The sequence below is a fragment of the Polypterus senegalus genome, chromosome 6 (assembly GCF_016835505.1).
Source record: "Polypterus senegalus isolate Bchr_013 chromosome 6, ASM1683550v1, whole genome shotgun sequence".
In the NCBI taxonomy this organism is placed as follows: Eukaryota; Metazoa; Chordata; class Cladistia; order Polypteriformes; family Polypteridae; genus Polypterus; species Polypterus senegalus.
The window spans coordinates 165964511-165982851 of NC_053159.1; the positions used below are offsets into that span (position 1 = coordinate 165964511).

Below are 18341 nucleotides of genomic sequence, written 5' to 3' on the forward strand. Positions count from 1 at the left end.
TTGACACTGTAATAAGTCTGTCCCACTGATTGCTACTAGGGGTGCTTCCATTCAAAAGAGAACTCTTTCTCACTTAAATGTGTTACACCTTTTGTTAACATTGGCAGTCATCATCCATGCCAAGCAACAACTGTTTCTTTCCTCTCCTTCAAGTCTGTGCTCAACAGTTAGAAGCTTCCAGCCAAAGGTTTTTCATGCGGTCAGAATTACATAATGTTCTGGTTTTGACTTTATTATTTATGTATTACTTAAAATGCTGTTTCCATAACATCATTTTGTATGTTAATTTTATCATGGGCACGTGTGTGTGTTTTTTGTGTGTGCCACCATTTTAGAGCTTTGGGTCACTGTGATGCTAAGTGATTTATAGGCATGTGATGCCATGTGACTCGTAACATCATGGCAGCCATATTATAAAAGTTAGCAGTGTCCATTAAATAATGTCTCTGTTATCAGTTTATTATAATCTGCAATTTGTTTGACCAAGTGCTTTTTGTACTGTTGTGATATACAGTCAGGAACATGATAAAAAAAGTGGGCTGAGGTCTTCAAAATGAACATAAAGCATGCCAGGACGTTCACTGGCAAAACTCTGGAAAACTCTGGCTTGTAAAGATGATCCCTAAGGGTAATCTTTATAAATTGAGTTTATTTCCAAAATTGGAAAAATAACAGAAAGACTCAAATAGCTCAAAAGAAGGGCTTAAAAAGGCAACCCACATCTAGCAAGTCTCAAAACGCTATCTACTCTTGCAATGCTATACAGTAAGTCACGAACAACCAATAAATCCAAGAAAACATCAATACTTACAAACTCCTTCACAGACTCAAAGCTCCATTGCTGACTTCTCTTTCTGGTGACTTATAAAGTCAGTGGGACGACCCAGCAGCAGTGAGGTCAGGTGGACCCAAGTCTTGGGGCTCCACCCACAAAAATGAAGGAAATGGCAGTGTTACATTTAAAGTAACAGCACATCATTGACTAATGATTAACAAAACTAGTAGAAATAACATAAAAACACGAAAAATGATCATTCACAATTAACAAAACAAAAATAAATAAATAAATACAAGCCAGGAAAAAATCCTTGGCAGTAACACAACACGTACTGTACATTTAAATCAATATTTAGTTTACTTCAGGTTTATTTGGCCAAGAAAAAAATGAAGAACAAAAAAAAAAGAAACGTTTAAAGACTGGCAAAAATGTTTTGAACATTTTTCTTATAAGGATATTACTGGTTTCAAGTCTAGATTTATTTTTGACTTCACACATAATACAATCCCTGAGACTTTACAACCAATCTGTCATTGTCCTGTGTTTTTTCATTTTGTTATGATTATTTATTTGTGTTTTTATGGAATCATTTTTTTCTACGTTTTTTTTTTTTCTCTTATATGTTTTTAGGGTTGTTTAAGCTAGTCCTGATGTTAGTTTTTTGTATATGGTTGATTTAAAGTCATCATATTTATTTGATGTCTTTTTAACAAAACCATTTTTGTTTATTCACGGGATTTCCTTGACTTGCGTAGTGGTTGCTATGCAATTGATGGAGGAAACTTCAGGGATCATGAATTTGTTTCATCACAGGTTGAGAAGAATAAACGTCAGGCCCTTGAATCCCTTGATTGCCTGAGTTTGTGGATTTTAAAAGAAAAAAATGCTAAGGGCATTCATGTTCTTCAAGCCTTCAATACTTTAAATTCATTTTGGGTTTTGACAACAAGTTAAGATTATGCTTTGGATTTGTTTTTTATCCTTTTGTTTTCAGCTTTATCTTTGTTTAAGCCTCCCATTTATCTCTCAGTCCTACATCCTTTGTGGCATGCCTCCCAGTGGCACAACACATTTAGTAACGCTTTGTAATGTCTCTAAAATAACCAACAGCTTAATTAAAATGTCCTTCAGGGGTATATGGAAAAATTCCAATTGCAGCAGAAGCCCTGGGGCTAAATAAAGTTCTATCTATCTATCTATCTATCTATCTATCTATCTATCTATCTATCATGTAGTGCCTTGTTCTATCTATCTATCTATCTATCTATCTATCTATCTATCTATCTATCTATCATATAGTGCCTTGTTCTATCTATCTATCTATCTATCTATCTATCTATCTATCTATCTATCTATCTATCTATCTATCATATAGTGCCTTGTTCTATCTATCTATCTATCTATCTATCTATCTATCATATAGTGCCTTGTTCTATCTATCTATCTATCTATCTATCTATCTATCTATCTATCTATCTATCTATCTATCTATCTATCTATCTATCTATCTAAAGCCTCTAAGTTATTGTGCCCTCTACAGGCCAGTGGGGCCTTCTTTAGTATTTTTCCAAGTACTGTACTGTTAAATAAACCGTATCATCGATCATAAGATCAGACCCAGACTTATACACCCGTTCAAAAATACGACACTTAATTTTTTTTTACATCTTCTTGCTTCCTCCAATCTCACATCAGTTTCTCAGACACATTTACCAGTTACCAATTTCTTTCACCACTTCAATGACTTTTAATTTAAAACCAGCCTCTTATTTTCTTCTGATCGAACGCTGCATCGTAGATAAGGGCTGTTCTTACGATAAAGAGGTATGAGGGATACAAAAAAACACAAAACAGTTGCTTCGGAATAGTTTGGGCATTACTATGTAGTCACATAGGCATAATACATAGAATAAAAGGCAGTGTGCTCTGTGGTTGCTCTCTCAGGTACAGAAGCATATTAGGGCCACGGAGAAGAAAATAAAATATATGGACACAGTGAAGAAAATAAAAGGTATATGTTGAGAATAAAGTCGAAGAGAGGAAGTCAGTTTAAGAAGCATGTACCGAGTAACATGGGTCAGGGAACACTTAACACAAAGCATTTATTGTGCTACATTAGTTTTGACGGGTTTTGAGAAAATCTAGTAAATTAAACATTGATTTTAAAATGACGTTTACGACGTTCTACTTTAATGACAAAATAAACTACGAGAATGAAGTCAACATGTCGACTTTAATCTTGACATAAACTTTGAGATTAAAGTGGAAATGTTGAGAATAAAGTCATCATGTCGACTTTATTCTCGACATAAGTGTCGAGATTAAAGTGGAAATGTCGAGAATAAAGTCGACATGATGACTTTATTCTCAACATTTCCACTTTAATCTCAAAGTTTATGTCAAGATTAAAGTCGACATGATGACTTTATTCTCAACATACGGGCACAGTGAAGAAAAAAAAGTGTATTTTTTTTTCTTCTCTATGGCCCTAATACACTTCCATAGTCAGGTGGGCTTTAGCATATCATAATCTCTTGGACCAATAGTGTGAGTTTTCTGCATTCGACTTATACAACCGACATTGTAAAATACCAGAAATTATACGGTGCAATCAAGCCCCTACTTATCCATGGAAGAACTTAAACACGAGTATATACGGTAATTACATAACATACCTGAGCTACTCACAATCAGGAAGTAATGCCCACTGCCCATTTTAATTTAGTCTTTGCCCTGACTGGGTCAGATGGAATGGCTTCCATATTTTCACACCACTAATCACCTCTTATCTCTCTCTCCATGTTTTGGGCTCTTTTTCTATGGTTAGTGAGCCTTTGCCTGATTTACATTCTATCCTAAAGCTCAAGTAGACTCTATTAGAAGTTATCTTTAAAATGCTTGTCAAAGTTACTTTTGCTACAAGTCCCAGAGTCAAATTCAACCTTCTTAAAGTTAATGGTCAGAAACTAGTAAGGCTAGGATTCCATACTCCTATATTTTTAGAAGAACTGGGTGCATTTTATGAATGAACCCTCTCCTTAATCCACAACCTTGTGGTTTAGCTTGCATATGCAGAGTTTGATTTATTTAATAGATGTAGCTTGACTCCACATTTAATGGCCTTAGATCAAAGTAAAGGAACCTAAAACTTGACACACGGACCATTTTGTGGTGTTGCAAAATTACATGACCCTGTAGAGGTGTTCCCTTGAATTAGAAATGGGTAGTCCAGTGGGGACTAGCTCTCTCTTGTGCTCTTATTTTTCTTTTTGGAAGAAAGAGTATTCATTTGCACAGAATTCAATCTATTTCTTTTCTTGCCCACTTGCCTGGGAGTATCAAATGCAAAGCAGGAAGTGAACTTGGTCAGGGTGCCAATCCATCATTGAGCTAGTGAAGAGTGTCCAGCATGTTTTTAATTTGTGAGAGAAATAAACAAAAAATAATACAAATATGTAGTACTTGGTCTTAGTTAGACATGAAGTGTTGCTTGAATTTGTAGGATGTACATCATATCTAAGAATGAGATGCTGATGCCTTAAACAAGGTGCAATTTATAACACTTCTCTTAGACTTTCTGCTTACGATTATAAAGTACCAAGAAGTATAGGATTTGAACCTGAATGTCCTGTTGGCCTGCTTGATAAACCAATCATTCAGAAAAATGAAGATTGCAGGAATGCTGCACTAAGTTCATAGAGGAGTGTGGCTGCATCCTTTTGAAGTTGCCCCTTGTCCTCTCTCCTTTAAATTGTTTCCATTTCAACTTAACATAATATTAATGAAAAGATTACCATATTATAAGAAAATCAGTCCCACTGTGTTATTTATGTTTTATATGCTGGCTTGGCTAATTGTGGCAGTTTGAATAAATGAGGAACAGGTCACAAAGATCCCAGGCAAACGTCACTGAACTAGCATTATGGTGTAACTAGGAATTCAGTCTGCCATTCAGTAAAGTGATCTTTCACTTCCTTTCTGGGAACACCTGGTCTTTGTCCTTTATCATAATTACCTGATTATAATGAAGTGCAGTGAATAGTAAATGTCTACCTATATTTATCACATCCCCTGCATCACATTTCCACTGTATTGCTCTTCTCTTTTTCTTTTGCTATCTCTTTCACCCAGGCTCATCTCTGTGTGCTGCCCATATATCCTCTTGTAAAGGGGCTTGTGGAAGCTCTCCATGTTCCCTGTGTTGCTCTCAGTGTATCATCATCTCTTCTCCACACATCTTCTCATCCATCGCTCATCACTCCACCTCCAAACAGCAGGCAAACCGACTCAGCCAAACAGCAGGGATTCAGCCACTGGAAGCTGAAGAGGATCGGAACACAGGCAACTAAATTTGAAAGAAAAGCTCCTTATAACTTCTTAAAACGTTAATAATTAAGGTGACATTCTAATGCTTCATTTCCATTTTGCCAAACGTTTGTAATTACTGAGGCAGTTATTCAAATGGTAAGAATGATTTATTCAGGTAATGGATTATTTGGCTTTTTGTGTAATGTATCCTTAAAGTGGGATCTGATTCAAGTAAACTTCCCCAACCCTGGTCGTGTAAGAATTACCTTATATGATAATGGATTATTATAGACGTTAGCCTCAGATACAGTGGTGTGAAAAACTATTTGCCCCCTTCCTGATTTCTTATTCTTTTGCATGTTTGTCACACAAAATGTTTCTGATCATCAAATACATTTAACCATTAGTCAAATATAACACAAGTAAACACAAAATGCAGTTTTTAAATGATGGTTTTTATTATTTAGGGAGAAAAAATCCAAACCTACATGGCCCTGTGTGAAAAAGTAATTGCCCCCTTGTTCAAAAATAACCTAACTGTGGTGTATCACACCTGAGTTCAATTTCCGTAGCCACCCCCAGGCCTGATTACTGCCACACCTGTTTCAATCAAGAAATCACTTAAATAGAAGCTGCCTGACACAGAGAAGTAGACCAAAAGCACCTCAAAAGCTACACATAATACCGAGATCCAAAGAAATTCAGGGACAAATGAGAACAGAAGTAATTGAGATCTATCAGTCTGGTAAAGGTTATAAAGCCATTTCTAAAGCTTTGGGACTCCAGCGAACCACAGTGAGAGCCATTATCCACAAATGGCAAAAACATGGAACAGTGGTGAACCTTCCCAGGAGTGGCCGGCCGACCAAAATTACCCCAAGAGTGCAGAGCGACTCATCCAAGAGGTCACAAAAGACCCCAGGACAACGTCTAAAGAACTGCAGGCCTCACTTGCCTCAATTAAGGTCAGTGTTCACGGCTCCACCATAAGAAAGAGACTGGGCAAAAACGGCCTGCATGGCAGATTTCCAAGACACAAACCACTGTTAAGCAAAATGAACATTAGGGCTCGTCTCAATTTTGCTAAGAAACATCTCAATGATTGCCAAGACTTTTGGGAAAATACCTTGTGGACTGATGAGACAAAAGTTGAACTTTTGGAAGGCCAATGTCCCGTTACATCTGGCGTAAAAGGAACACAGCATTTCAGAAAAAGAACATCATACCAACAGTAAAATATGGTGTTGGTAGTGTGATGGTCTGGGGTTGTTTTGCTGCTTCAGGACCTGGAAGGCTTGCTGTGATAGATGGAACCATGAATTCTACTGTCTACCAAAAAATCCTGAAGGAGAATGTCCGGCCATCTGTTCGTCAACTCAAGCTGAAGCGATCTTGGGTGCTGCAACAGGACAATGACCCAAAACACACCAGCAAATCCACCTCTGAATGGCTGAAGAAAAATAAAATGAAGACTTTGGAGTGGTCTAGTCAAACTCCTGACCTGAATCCAATTGAGATGCTATGGCATGACCTTAAAAAGGCGGTTCATGCTAGAAAACCCTCAAATAAAGCTGAATTACAACAATTCTGCAAAGATGAGTGGTCCAAAATTCCTCCAGAGCGCTGTAAAAGACCCATTGCAAGTTATCGCAAACACTTGATTGCAGTTATTGCTGCTAATTGTGGCCCAACCAGTTATTAGGTTCAGGGAGCAATTACTTTTTCACACAGGGCCATGTAGGTTTGGATTTTTTTTTCCCCCTAAATAATAAAAACCATCATTTAAAAACTGCATTTTGTGTTTACTTGTGTTATATTTGACTAATGGTTAAATGTGTTTGATGATCAGAAACATTTTGTGTGACAAACATGCAAAAGAATAAGAAATCAGGAAGGGGGCAAATAGTTTTTCACACCTCTGTATAGTGCTATGACTGCGCTGAGGAAATTCACTCAGGGTGTCTCTCCTCCACCTCCTAGCAATTACTCTCCCTGAGCAGTGGGGATCAAACACATGCTGCTAAAATCATAGATAGCAAGTTTGACTGCTCAACTAAACAGCGACTTCCATTCAGCCAGCAGCTAATCTGGTTGCTAGGTCGTTGAGGAGCTTCTTGAGTAACTGTGGCTTTCTTTCAGCTTCAAAGTGTGCATGTCTGGTTCAAATTCAGGTCATGGCACCACTTGTCTCTGCTGAGGAGAGAGTTCAGGGTCTTGCAGCCACATATCTATCCTGGGACAGCAGTAATGGGGGATCAAACTTCAGTTGCTGGAATTAGGTGGACAAGTGGCTGATAGAACGTTAGAACTATTGTGACAAGAGCAGGCTATTCATCCCAAAAAGTGGACCAATATTATTCACCTAGATTGTCTAAAATAACATCAAGCCAAGATTTAATGGTCCTTAAAGTTCTACTCTCCAATATACCTTTTTCATAATTTAGAATTTAGAGTTGCAGAACTTGCTGCTTGGAATTCCAGCAACCCAAGTTCAAAATTTGCAGTATCAGCGTGGATATGTAAACATCACCCAAAGCAAATTCCTCAGCAAGAACAATAACATATTTGAACATACAGTATGTACCTGTACATACCTGGTCTGAGGAACAATGAATATTGCTTCTGCCTTTCAGCTCCAGGAACCAGGGTTCAATTCTCAATCCAGTCACCATCTGGATGGAGTTAGCATGCTATCTGCGTGTTCTTGTGCACTTCAGTTTTTTCCTGTAACCCAGCAATATGGGCATCTTTTGACTTGTATCCCATGCAATGGATTGGTTCCCAGCCAAAGCTGGTTCCTACCTTGCACCAAGTACTCTTGGTATAGCCTCTGGCTCCTCTGTGATCCTATAGTGGAAAACAAAGGGATGTGCTTTGACAAGCATGGGGTGAATCCTTGTAGAAGTACAGATGAAATCCAGAAATGGTTTTTAAGAAGATATTGTCTGTAGTTTGAAGTTCTAACGTATTCACATGTAAAGAAGTGGATAATATCCCGCAGTGACAAGGACTACTAAGGATTTACTTAGTGATTTGAAATTGTAGAGAGAGAAGTGCTGTTTAGATTAAATATGCTGAACTCAAACAAATCACTAGGACCAGATAACATTTATTCTCAAATGCTTAAGGAAGTTAGTGAGTATATATAGAAACCCTTGAAGCATATTTTTCTAAAGACACTGCACTCTCGAGAAGTTCTTCAGCACTGGAAGACAGCCGATATTGTCCCATTATATAAAAAAGGGAATTGGGCAGATTCAAGCAACTAATGGCCAGTAAGTTTAACAAGCATTATGCAAGGAAATTAATTTAAGGAATTATTAAGGAAAAGCCTGAGAATTACATGACAAGAACAGTTAGCATGGGTTCAGATTAAGAAAGCCATATTTCACTGATATGCTGGAATTCCATGTGGAAGGAACAAAACTATACGATAAGTTAGGTGCATGTGATATTCTTTGCCTTGACATTCAGGAGGCATTTGATAAGGTTCCACATGAAAGGTTAGTGATCAAACTAAAGCAAGTGGGAGTTCAGGGTGTTGTGTGTAGAGGAGTACAGAGTTGTCTAAAACACAAGAAACACACCTTATCAGAAGTGGTGTTGTTAAGAGTGGTGTCTCTCATTGGGCAGTGCTGGGGCTGCTGCTATTTTTAATATATAAGTGATTTGGATAGGAGTATAAATAACAAGCTGGTTTAAGTCTTCAAATGATACCAAACTAGGTGGAATGGCATATAGTCTAGAACCCATAGAATCACTTCTGAGGGACTTGAACAGTATACAGGATCAGGCAGATCTGTAGCAAATTAAATTTAGTGTAGGTTATGTTAGCTATTACATGTAGGAAATAAAAAAGTAGGTGAGAACACAATGGGAGGTCAAAAACGTGAAAGTACACCTATGGGAAGGATTTAGGAGTCAGAGTGGACTTATCAGTTTCAACATTCAGGCAGTGGTCCCATTAAGAAAGCTAACAGAATGTCAGGTTATTTAGCGCCCTGATGTGTGGAGCACAAGCCCAAGGAGGTTCTGCTCAAGCATTATAACACACTGGTGAGACCTCATCTGGAGTACTGGTGGATAGGATTGGCAAGCTTCTTGCAGAAAGAAAGGTCAAAAATAAGAAGTCAGAGCTTGAGGCTGGCAATTTTACTTTAAAGGTTAGCCATACAGCAAATTTAGGAAACACGTCTGATTTGAGTCCAGTGGTGACTGGCGATTCAATAACTGCTTGAAAGTCAGTTTTACAAAATGGAAAGCCATCATTTTTTTTGCTTTTAATTGATGATTGTTAACTAAATTACAAGTCTCATATTTTATTTTATTTATTGATTTTTTTTTTACATTGAAGCATGTCATCAATTTTTTTAAGTCTTGCTAATTAAAACTTACATAATAAACAATATAGTTACAAACGGTCTGAAAACTTGAGGCCCTTTCTTATTTGTTTTTTAATTTGCAATGTATGCTTGACTTAAGAATGAAACCATAGAAACTTAACACGACCTTAGTGGAGCAGCACGCTTACTGCATTTTCATTAAGTCATCCAGAAATGTTATAATTTTTAGTCTTGCTTTGACCAGGTCAGGTTTTTATGTCTTAAGTACAAAAAACGGATTCATAAAACAAGCAGATGAATCAAAGGGTTTTCAGAACATGTAAAGCATAGAACTGTAAGAAATATTTCATCTTAAACCCTCCTCCATCAGTCCTTTCTGCCATCTGCCAGTCCTTTCGCTATTAGACTGAACAGATTTGGAGTTCTGGTCAGGATTTTACAAATATTATTTTTCCTTATTTTACAGGTCAAATGGCTCCCCAACAGCCAGTGCCACCCAACCCAGAAACTAAAGGGGATGTTAGCCAGAGAGAACAGCACTGTGGACTTTAGTAAGGTAAGACATGGAGACCCAATTGGATTTCATTCATATCGACAACATCACTGTTCTACAGTTGAACGCTCACTAAGGGTAAATTTTCAACAGCTGTTAGAAAAATGTTTCTTCACACAAAGAACCACAGACACATGGAATAAATCGACAAGTTGTTCTTCAGTGACCTTCAGATCTCAACTTGATCTTATTTTGGTGAATAAGGATTAGCAGTCTTGTTGGGCTGAATGGCCTGTTGTTGTCACAGTTGTTCCAGTTTTCTAACACAGCACAATAATTATTCCAGACTGTTACCCCTTAAAAGATTACCTTTCTATTTTGCCAGAACTAAAAGAAGTAAACATTAACATGTGAAAAAAGTTGCCGTGTCAGGAGAAAATTCTGTTTAATAGCTGATTGTTTGGTTAAAAAAAAAAAAGATAAATTGCTAAGTCAAGCAACCGTGATGTGCATTCCACTGCAGTCATTGACAAATGATACCATCTTGATGGTGCATGGGATTTTTAAGTCATCCAGCCAGATGTGGGTGCTAGGGGCACCGTGTGCTGAGAGGTCACTCACTGATTTTCTTCCGCTTTATGGCTTTCTTGTGTGAGGACAGAAAATGTAAATAGGTGAAGAGCTGTGTCAAGACAAATCCTTCCCCCATGTACCCTTAAAAGGCACAAGATACGTCCACATCTCACACTAAATTGGTGAAATAGCCTTTTCTTCTTTTCTTTATCCTATGGGGCAAATGCATAGTGGGCCGACTTGCACTGTAACAGCATTCAGATCCTGTATAAATCAGCATTGTGACCTACATCCACGTCACCAGCTCATAACACACACATACTCTTGTTTTCTTTGCCCACCTAGTCCACCTTAATAAAAGGATAATTGTCTGGCTGGCTGGCTGCTATGTCTCTGTCATTCCAGAAGGTGGTGCATCACAAACAACTTTAGTTACAAAATGCATTGCATTTGTCGTGTCAGTAGATCACACATTACAAATACTAACACTTCTTTTATGAATCCTATACCAAATGGCCTATAACTGTGACCTATGGATTACATGGTGTATTGCAAATGTTAATGCTGAGGTCTGTATGAATTATTTAGAACTCACCCCATCTTCGAGGTGTAGGACAGCTAAATAAGTTCATATACTAAAGCTAAAACTGAACTGGATGGCTGACAGAGGGCAGCAATTAATTGCAAAACCTCATAAAGATGAAAAACTTAACTGAAAAATTAAGAACTGCCATCATTCCTCATGATACATGTGATATTATACACATAGAGTTGATTTTTTTTAGGTGCGTTCACTTATAATGTGAGAAGCATCTACTGATACAGCCATGTCTATCAGTCTGACCATCTCTCTGTCCACATGAAACCACTCAATCCCCCATGTGCTGATTTTCATGAATTTTGACACTGCAAGAAAAACACACAGACAACTGTGAAGTGTTGGGGCATCCGAGGGCAAATTGAGTATAATATAAACAAGAAGTCTGCAGTGGGCTGGCGCCCTGCCCGGGGTTTGTTTCCTGCCTTGCGCCCTGTATTGGCTAAGATTGGCTCCAGCAGACCCCCGTGACCCTGTAGTTAGGATATAGCGGGTTGGATAATGGACGGATGGATAAACAAGATGTGGGTTATAAACATGTGGAAATAAAAGAAAAATGCCATTGCAGTCCAAATAGACTACTTCAAAATGGCAAAAGCTTCCACATATAACGAATTCTGCATCCAGGCAGGCGGACACCAGAAACAATGTCATGGGTGGTAAAGCTGTCAATCGTTCGGTCTGCAGAGGAAAAAAGAGATAAGGTGTTCGTCAGCAGTGCCCTCTTGTGTTCCAGTGAAAAATTATATTATCTGAGCCGTTAAACTGCCCCCAATACACACATGTGTGACAACACATTTACTATTGAAACAGATTTGTCAAGGTAGCTCAATTTCCCTTGAGATTTCTCGAACAGTTTGCTCTGTACAAAGTTTTGAAATTTCAAAATCTGTTGAAATGCATTGGCAAATTCTGTGTGACTTCAACTACGAATTAGTTTAGTGTTTCAATGTACCTTGACAGCGGTCACACCAGCTTGTGTATTTTGTATATTCCCTCTCTTACTTGTCTGGCAGCCCCTCAGATACTCAATACAAACCCTTGGTTGGGGATACTGTATATGTGCAGGCAAGCAACCCATACTAAAGCACTCTTCTCCTTCTGCTCTAGGTAAGTTGACCATAAAATTATTTAAAAAGGCAACTTTTCTGGAAATGAATGATAAAAGAAAGCAGTTATGTATGACTGAACTGACCAAACTAATATTATCTGCTGATTACTATTGTAAATCAACCTGAAGCTAAATGGTGTTTAAACTAATTAACTGGCAGCTCCCCTAATTAATGTAAACTCAGGGTGGGTTTAGAAAGGGGGCAACGGCTGATACGGAGACAGAAGATCGGAGCCACTGGGCTTGCAACAAGGACTGTGCTGTGGTGTACCATTTCTACAATGTGCACTAAGAGGCTAGCTGTGCCACAAAGAGTGGCTTAGCGGTAAAACTTATGGCAGAGGCAGTCAATCCACACAAGAAGAGCCACTTTGTGTATATTCAGACCGGAAATGAAACTTTTAAAATAACTGTCACCATTGATATTCCCGGGCGGCATGGTGGCGCAGTGGTAGAGGCGCAGTGGTAGCGCTGCTGCCTCGCAGTTAGGAGACCCGGGTTCGCTTCCTGGGTCTTCCCTGCGTGGAGTTTGCATGTTCTCCCCGTGTCTGCGTGGGTTTCCTCCCACAGTCCAAAGACATGCAGGTTAGGTGGATTGGCGATTCTAAATTGGCCCTAGTGTGTGCTTGGTGTGTGGGTGTGTTTGTGTGGGTCCTGCGGTAGGTTGGCACCCTGCCCAGGATTGGTTCCTGCCTTGTGCCCTGTGTTGGCTGGGATTGGCTCCAGCAGACCCCCGTGACCCTGTGTTCGGAATCAGCGGGTTAGAAAATGGATGGATGGATGGATTGATATTCCCATCATACAATAAATCAGTTCCTTTCCAAGTTCTTAGTTATTTAAATATGTTTAATGAATGACTGGGTAACAGCTAGTCATGGAACTTATTTCAGTTGTTTTTTCTCCCTTTTCAGAGGGTAATACAGATAGTAGTTTTATGCTAGTATCGATCATTTGATTATTTCCCGTTTAGTAATCTCATATTATTGTTAATAGGAATTGGCATTTAGTACGTGACTGACCGGTGTGGCATTGTGACTAAGTTCGAGAAAGAAGGGATTGTATTTACTGACCTAAATACCTGTTGCGTGGTTATTAGGATTTGTTTAATCTTTTTTTTTGGAATCCTTTTTGTTATTAAAAAAAGAAAATGGTATATTTATAAATGAAAAACCTTACATTTCATCATTATACATTATTTATCTGGCACTACCATTAATCAGCAAAGCTCCAGACCTGATCTCCAGCTGGATATTTTAGCCTTTATTGGGTACTTTCAAAAATCTTACATTTAAGAAAACTGACACCCCGCTACTAACACACGTTAAATTGGTGTAATTTTTTCATCACTTGAATTGGACTCTGCTGTTCATGAAAGCTTTTGAGCCACCACAATCTTATTTAGGCTGTTTTTACAATTGCATGGTATTGTAAAGTACTGGTAAAAAACACGTATGTAATGTAGCCTGCTGACACCTGTAATTATTTTTTATTATCACTTTTTAAATATAAACCACCTTCACAAAAATTTGTAATAAACAAAAATGTGATAACTGACACTTAGATGAAGTAACTAAAAAAATGTGAAATGCACCAACTTTCATATCAGTTTACTTAGTCCCTGAATGCACCTGAATGTTACGCCATGTGTACAATTCTTGTTTTTTTGTGTTTTTTTTTTAAATAACAGATAAACTCAAACTGGCCACATTACAACAGATTGCCCCAATCCATCAGGTATGCTCCTAAATGTCCAGTCCGTGAAAAATGTCTCAACCTTTTAGCAATAACATGTCCAGTATTAGGTAAATATAGACAGTGCTAAATAAAGACTAGTTGCTCTAATAAATTCACATGTTTACAGGTTTTAGCTGGATGAGATAAATGAGCATCATTTGCATAAATGTAACTTTTTTCTCTTCTTCTTGAAAACACTCATGTCCCCTGATACTACGGATCAAACTGGCACCTCTGCGTAACTGGGATTTCAACTTGCTGTCACGTGAGCCTCACTGTACTCCATGATACAAAACCTTAGGGACCAAGCTGGTGAATTTCAGTATAGTGCTAAATTTTAGATGGCAAGTGGGAGAATGTAACACTGCTATCTGTGAATTGCAAATCACTGCATAGTCTGTGCAGAATGGTTTCTGATTGAGACCTGCAGTGATGGGCCACTTAGACTTGATACGGTAAAAAGCCCTCATTTATCTCTAAATTGCAGCTACAGAACAAGTGTAGGTGTGTGATTCATCGTGTACTTGTCGTGTATGTTCTTTTTCTTTGTCCCCTGTTAAAGTGTTTCAAAGCAGCTGTGACAATGTGTTTAGTTGAGGATATCTCGATTTGTGTGTGTGTGTGACTGGAAACTGAAGTCACAAATGCTGAACCAGAGAGATTACTGAACTGAGACACGGCCTAAAATCAGCCTATTTGTTGGCATGTCAGTTCCAGATAACACGGCTGCCTCCGACTTCTAGGGCCTGAGTTCATAATCTATCAGATGTTCAGGTGGAGGTAGTATAAGAAGTAGTGATATTGTCATAGCAGCCTGTGTTGTCCTCAAAGATTTTTTGGCTATTCTAGCTTTGCTTCTGTAGCACGGTTGTTGTTTCCTCACTAATAAAGAAATTTACTATTATAACCTAGATTCGAGATAGAGAGGTGTTAACAAAGCCAACATAACTATACAGTATTTACAAGTTGAAGTATAATGCCTTTATTATATAACACATAGCTACACAGTTTTTTTTTTCCATATAATTGTAAAGTCTTTTCAAATTATAATTAAAAGTAACAAAAGAAAAAAATTCAAAAAACTTGGGTAGTATTAAGATATCAATTAGGATTTTGTTTGTGATCAGATGTGATAGAAAATAATGAATGTTGCTGATCTGCATCCAAAAATGCAAAATATAATTAATTTAAAAACAAATGAAAACAAAATATAAATTCTATCTCTTTCCTTGTAATGTGTAGCACACAAGAAAAACAAAGTTTTTAATCGTAGATGAGAACGGCCTAATTGTAGAGGGAACTGGGGAAACCTGCTCTACTCATCACATACCTGTTGAGATGGATAATCCTCGATCTACTCAGACAATACCAGATATAAACTAAATGAGCAAGGCCTAAAACAGGTTTGACCTACTCTGGGGGCCGCAGTGGGGGGCTGGGCTGGCACATAATTTCAAGGACCTAAGTTGTCCCTAAACAGAACTGGTCAAAGGACATTAGGCTTGAACCGGTTGAGGCAGCTCAATACTATGACATCTCATTGGTCCAAATGGTACATCGAGGAAGTTTTGGCAAATAGGGAAGGTCCACAGTCAGTGTCATTCCATCCATTCAGAGGGCATGCCAGATCAGAGACCAATCAACTTACTAAGATAGGGAGCCACCTGGTTATCTGGGCATTTTGGATGGCTCTACTCCTCTATCCTGGTTGTGTTTGGTATGACTTGTCACTCTCTTTACTCTACAGTACTTCTGTGCTGGGCATATTTAGATACCTTAAATTGAAGAATGTTGAGAATAAAAGCATAAACCTTCTGTCCTGGTTGTTGAGGGTTGTAACATGCTGTTAAAGGAATAGTCCACCCCAAAATGACTTTATTAAACATTACTTACCCCTGATACAATGGCCAAGAGTCCTGCCACAAATTCTAAAGCACAACCCCGTGTGAAAGGGCTTTCAGGATGGGGGCTACTTTTGTTTTACCAGAGGAATTGATTTAACAACATTTTAGCAATAACTTCATACATTTTGCACGTTCTGAGTTTTTAAGTGGATGACTTGATGTGAATTATGTGACTTAAGCAACAGAAGATTTTTTTAATGTAATTTTTAATACTGTTTTCTGTAGTCCAGCACTGGTCACGATTCCGCCTCCTTTAAGGCATCAGTTTTGTTAGCTCCGTTCTATGGGAAAAAATGAGATTAAGAATTTTTCTTGGCCATCACTACAAATCACATGGGATAAGCTACATTTATAAAAAATATTTTTGGGTTGAGAATTCCAATAAGTGTAAATAAACAATAATAACAATAATAATTATACCTTTATATAGTGCTTTTCTCAATGCTCTTTTCATAGTGAGTGAGTGGCCACTTCAACCACCACTAATGTGTAGCTTCCACCTAGATGGTGGGATGGCAGCCATTATTGTACCAGTACGCTTACCATAGGTGAGCTATTAGGTGGTGAACAAATGAGAGAGACAGCCAGTTAGAGAACAGGGATAATTAGGGGGCCTGAATGACCAGGCCATGGAGGGCAATTTAGCCTGAATATCAGGATACACTCTACTATTTACGAAGGATCGTTTATGACGAAAGAGAGTCAGGATCTCGGTTTTATATCTCCTCTGAAGGACGGTGCCATTTTGACAGCACAGTGTCCCCGTCACTGCACTCGGGCATTGGAATGCACATTCAGACAACAGGGTAAGTGCCTCCTGCAGGCCCCACCAACACCTCTTCTATGAACAACCCAAGCTTCTCCTGGATGGTCTCCCATCCAAGTACTGGCCAGGTCTGAACATACTTAGCTTCAGGTGGATGACCTCTTCTGAAGTGCATGTGGTATGGCTATACAGCTATAGAGCAGATTTGAGACATTTTGTTCAGATCCATGCAATAACCAACACCGTAGGACCCATCCATAATCAAACACTAAATTACACGCATTTATATACAGTATGTCCTTAACAATGAATACTTTTCCACATAAATAGCACTAATATAAAAAGTATGCAGTTATAACTTAGCTAACTTAAAATTCTAGCAAATGACTATTTACAAATATGTAAATTATTATTATTATCAATAATAATAATTATTATTATCAATAATTACTGTATATCCACACTTTTGTGATAATTCTGTTTGGGTTAGCTGTCCAGCTTTCCCCACACACAGATGGAAAAATGGTCTATGATCATAGTGTCCATCTTGATCAGTCAATTTCTCTTGTTGTTTTCTAGGAATAAATATGGCCAATCCACTCTTCAGTTATAGCAAAGAAAAACAGCGAGCAGTTATCTGCTTTTTTTTGGGCCAAAAGTGTACCATGACCTGAAATTGTCATCAGTGCATGAGAATCATGGTGTGACTTTTTTGATGCTGTTGACAGTAGTGGACGAAGACAGGCATGCCGGTTCATCTTTATGTTTAACGGTTGTCAGACATTTTTGAACTTCTCAGTTCATTCATAAACTGCCATGGTAAAACACCGTCTCCATTTTCTGCAGAAAACCTTCAATGGTTTTCAGCCCCTGGCACACATACACATCTGAAAAATAGTAATACTAAGACCACAAAAACAACATTAAAGTACACAATACACATAAATTCACACTTTGTAGATATTTTTTATGACAAATATCTAGTGTTAGTTAACGTATTTATCAAGTAGGCCCTAACTTTGGGTTTCTCTGGTTTGACTCTGGTTTTGCCCTCATGTACTTCATACTTGTTTTTGCCCCTTTGATTTTGTTTGTCTTCTCAGTTTTGAGCTCTGGCACATCCTTGGCATATACTCTCAGTCTTTAGTTCTTTCCCTGGACTGTCTTTCTTAATCACAATAATCCTTGGGCACTTCAGCAATGTCCTTAACAAACATGATATACTCCAGGCTGGAGATGCCAGATCCAATAAGACTTTTTATGTTCATGTTGCACTTTTTAATGCTCGTTGTCTTCTTGAGATGTTCTCTAAATTGTCATTATCTTTGTTGCAGGTTGACTTACATTTCATGAAAAAGATTCCACCAGGAGCAGAGGCATCCAATATTTTAGTTGGAGAACTGGACTTTTTAGATCGGCCTGTGGTTGCTTTTGTCCGCTTGTCTCCTGCTGTTCTTCTTTCAGGACTGGCTGAGGTCCCAATACCAACAAGGTGAGATATTGCTTTATTATCCTTTGCTGCATTTTATTGGACTGCACTTTGAAAACAGAGAGAGAGAACTTTATTTGTCATTTGGCTTTTTAGAGAAGCTGTTCAAATAAATAAATACATATGTATGTGTATACACACACACGCACACACACACGCACACACTGTGGTCTGAACACACCAGCATGACTAAAAAAAAACTGTAAAAAGAAAGAAAAAGTTCTGACTTGATAGTCCTAGTCCC

At 38.2% G+C, this 18341-nt stretch overlaps 1 protein-coding gene across 1 annotated transcript in view; it reads left to right on the forward strand.

Annotated features, from left to right (window-relative positions):
• LOC120531773 (sodium-driven chloride bicarbonate exchanger-like) overlaps positions 1-18341 on the forward strand; it is a 337177-nt gene that overhangs the window by 237935 nt on the left and 80901 nt on the right. The window contains 3 exon segments of the mRNA XM_039757493.1: positions 9896-9954; positions 9956-9985; positions 17943-18100. Of these exon segments, the coding sequence (XP_039613427.1) occupies positions 9896-9954; positions 9956-9985; positions 17943-18100 (247 nt within the window).